General features: G+C 45.1%; 1 protein-coding gene across 1 annotated transcript; it reads left to right on the top strand.

Annotated features, from left to right (window-relative positions):
- The first annotated feature begins 2,213 nt into the window (after nucleotides 1-2,213).
- On the top strand, nucleotides 2,214-2,750 carry LOC138905453 (uncharacterized). The gene has a single exon (XM_070193977.1). It carries the CDS (start codon nucleotides 2,214-2,216, stop codon nucleotides 2,748-2,750), a length of 537 nt encoding a protein of 178 aa, XP_070050078.1.
- The last annotated feature ends 395 nt before the right edge of the window (nucleotides 2,751-3,145 follow it).

Below are 3,145 nucleotides of genomic sequence, written 5' to 3'. Positions count from 1 at the left end.
TGGCCACTAGTACCAATGAAATAAAAAGATGTAAAAGTAATATGAAATGCGATTATTGATATAAAAAGGTTGATGTTTCAAATAAGACAGCCTAGCCGGTCGGGCCGTGATCGGACACCATATCGCACACATGGTGGTGATTATGTTGGAAATTCTAATTGAAATTGAGATTTTTGTTGATGTTTTCAAATAAGACAGCCTAGCCGATCGGATCGTGATCGGACTCCGTACTAAAATTACGGTGGTATTGGTATTGATAGTAATTATGGTTAATTCTCTAAGGAGATAGTCTAGCCGATCGGGTCGTGATCGGACTCCGTGTTAAACACGGTGGTATTGATATTGAGAGTAATTGTGGTTGATGTCTCTAATAAGATAGCCTAGCTGATCGGGTCGTGATCGGACTCCGTGCTGAGAGTATGGTGGTACTGGTATTGTGAATAATGGTATTGTGGACAATGGTATATCGATACTAAAAATCTCCCAATGTGAGATATGGAAATTAATTTGAACACTGTCTTGATCCTAAATTGAGGTTTGATGTTGATTAAGGCTTTCATTGATATTATGATAATCTTGTTGTATTAATTGTCATTCTATTGACAAGGTGTTTAGTTATATATACTAGTGCTATTCAACGGTACTAACGTCCCTTTCACTGGGGGTGCTGTATCTTTAAATGGATGCAGGTAGTTCCACAGCAGGAGACATTAATCAGTGATAACAGTACACTTTTTTAGCTGATTTGGTAAGCCCCACTTCATTTCGGGGTCTTGTATCTTTTGTTTCTCATGTACCATGTTTTAAGGTATAGCCGGGGCCTTGTTGTAGGCATTTTCATATTACTATTCTATTATACTTAGAGGCTCCATAGACAGATTGTGGGTAATGGTTGATGTTGGGAATTGAACTAGAAATGTTGGTACTTGGAAATCATGTTTTTCATTAATTCTATAAACTCGTAATATTTTAGAATTTATAAATGAAGCTGCTAATGGGATTGAAATGGAAGTTATTAATGAAATCTTTTTAGTGTTGATTAATGGAGTACATCTCCTCTTTATTCATGGATGAGTTTGGGTAGAAGGAAATCTAACAGGCTTGCTCGGCCGGGTTCTCTCGGTTGAGCGCCGATCGCACTCCTCGATTTTGGGGCGTGACAGAGGGTGTCCCAGAGTTGTTCTAGCTATGCCACCAGTGGATCCAGTAGAGGATCCTATTATCGAGGAGCAGGGCGAGGTGCCGGCAGCAGAGCCAGCCCCGGTGGATTTCATGTCCGCACTAGGATTTCAGAAAGTCATTGGTCCTATGCTGCGGTTCATGGATTCAATGACTTAGGCTAGTCTATTTCCAATAGACCCAGCCACATCTCAGGCGGGAGGGGGAGCAAAGACCCCTACCGATCAAGCTCCAGAGCATGCAACTGCCGTTATCAGACCCCGGGTGCACTACCCGTGGGCGGAGCTCAGCCAGTTGCCATAGCTATACCTGATCCCATACCAGCTGCGACCGACAATCCGCATAGGCTATTGAATAGATGGACCAGGCTACAACCTCCTGTCTTTAGAGGTGAGCGACACGAGGAACCTCAGGACTTTATTGATCGGTGAAGGGATAGACTGCACAAAATGAGGATATTGGAGTCCCAAGGGGTAGACTTTACCACCTTCCATCTGGAGGGCAGAGCCCGTAGATGGTGGAAGTATTATCTTCTCAGCAGACCAATAAGTTCTCCTCCCTTGATTTGGGATCAGTTCACACGCCTCTTCATGGATAGATATATTCCACCCTCTCAGAGGGAAAAACTGTGATTTCAGTTCGAGCAGGTCTAACAAGGCCAGATGTCGGTGACCGACTATGAGGCGAGATTCTCTGAGTTATCTCGTCATGCACTTATGATACTTTCGACAAATGCAGAGAGAGTGCAGAGTTTTGTTGTAGGTTTTCTTTCTACTAGCTAGGCCACTATTGCTCGAAAGGTTGATATGGGGACTTCTTAGGAGCTAGTTGTAGAGATAGCTCGGAGGATCGAGGGTGTACGTAAGCGTGGTCGGGAGAAGGCAATGAGGGATAAGCGGTTTCGGTATTCTGGAGAGTTTAGTGGTGCCCCGGCTGGGGACATGGGTCAGTTCGTGAGGGGTCAGTCTAGCAGGCCCACATATCCAACACCGTCGCCTCCTCGGGGTGCTCTAGTGAGACCTTATTTCAGTGCCATGGCAGAGAGTTCTTATTGTCCACTAGCTATTCAGGGTTCCTCTATTGGGTATTCTAGCCATCAGGGTCAGACTTCAGGCCAACAGTCCACCGTACCAAGAGGTTGTTTCGAATGCGGGGATCTCAGTCATGTGCAGAAGTTCTGCCCCAGGCTTCGGGGCAAGGCAGTACATCAGAGTCAACAACCTATGATTACAGCACCAACTGCCCCACCAACCGTCCGGCCGCCCAAAGGCGGAGGGAAGGTGGGTAAGGGACGACCTAGAGGTAGAAATCAGTTAGGTGGAAGCCAGTCAGATGGAGCTTCAGTTAGGTTCTATGCTTTTTCGGCCAGACCATATGCAGTGGCCTTAGATACCGTGATCACAAGTATTATTTATGTCTGCAGTAGGGATGCTTCAGTACTATTTGTCCCAGGATCTACATATTCATATGTTTCATTTCTGTTTGCTCATTTCCTAGGTGTTCCTCGAAAGTCCTTGAGTACTCTTGTTTATGTACTCATTCCCGTGGGCGATTCTGTTATTGTAGATTAGATCTACCGGTCCTGCATTGTTACATTCTATGGCTATGATACTAGAGCGGATCTTCTATTGCTCGATATGACCGACTTTGAGGTCATCCTGGGCATGGACTGGTTATCTCCATGTCACACCATCTTTGATTGCCATGCCAAGACCATTACCTTGGCGATGCCAGAGTTGCTTAGATTGGAGTGGAAGGGTTCGTCTGTCAGTACATCTAGTCGGGTTTTTTTTTTTCTGAAGTCTCGACACATGGTCGAGAAGGTTGTTTGGCTTATATTGCCTATGTTAGGGATACTACCACAGAGACTCCGGCGATTGATTCAGTTCTCGTGGTCCGGGAGTTCTCTGATGTGTTTCCTTTTTATCTTCCAGGCATGCCACTAGATCATGATATCGATTTTTGT

The sequence above is a fragment of the Nicotiana tomentosiformis genome, chromosome 2 (assembly GCF_000390325.3).
Source record: "Nicotiana tomentosiformis chromosome 2, ASM39032v3, whole genome shotgun sequence".
Classification (NCBI taxonomy): Eukaryota; Viridiplantae; Streptophyta; class Magnoliopsida; order Solanales; family Solanaceae; genus Nicotiana; species Nicotiana tomentosiformis.
This window is presented reverse-complemented; position numbering and strand designations above follow the sequence as displayed.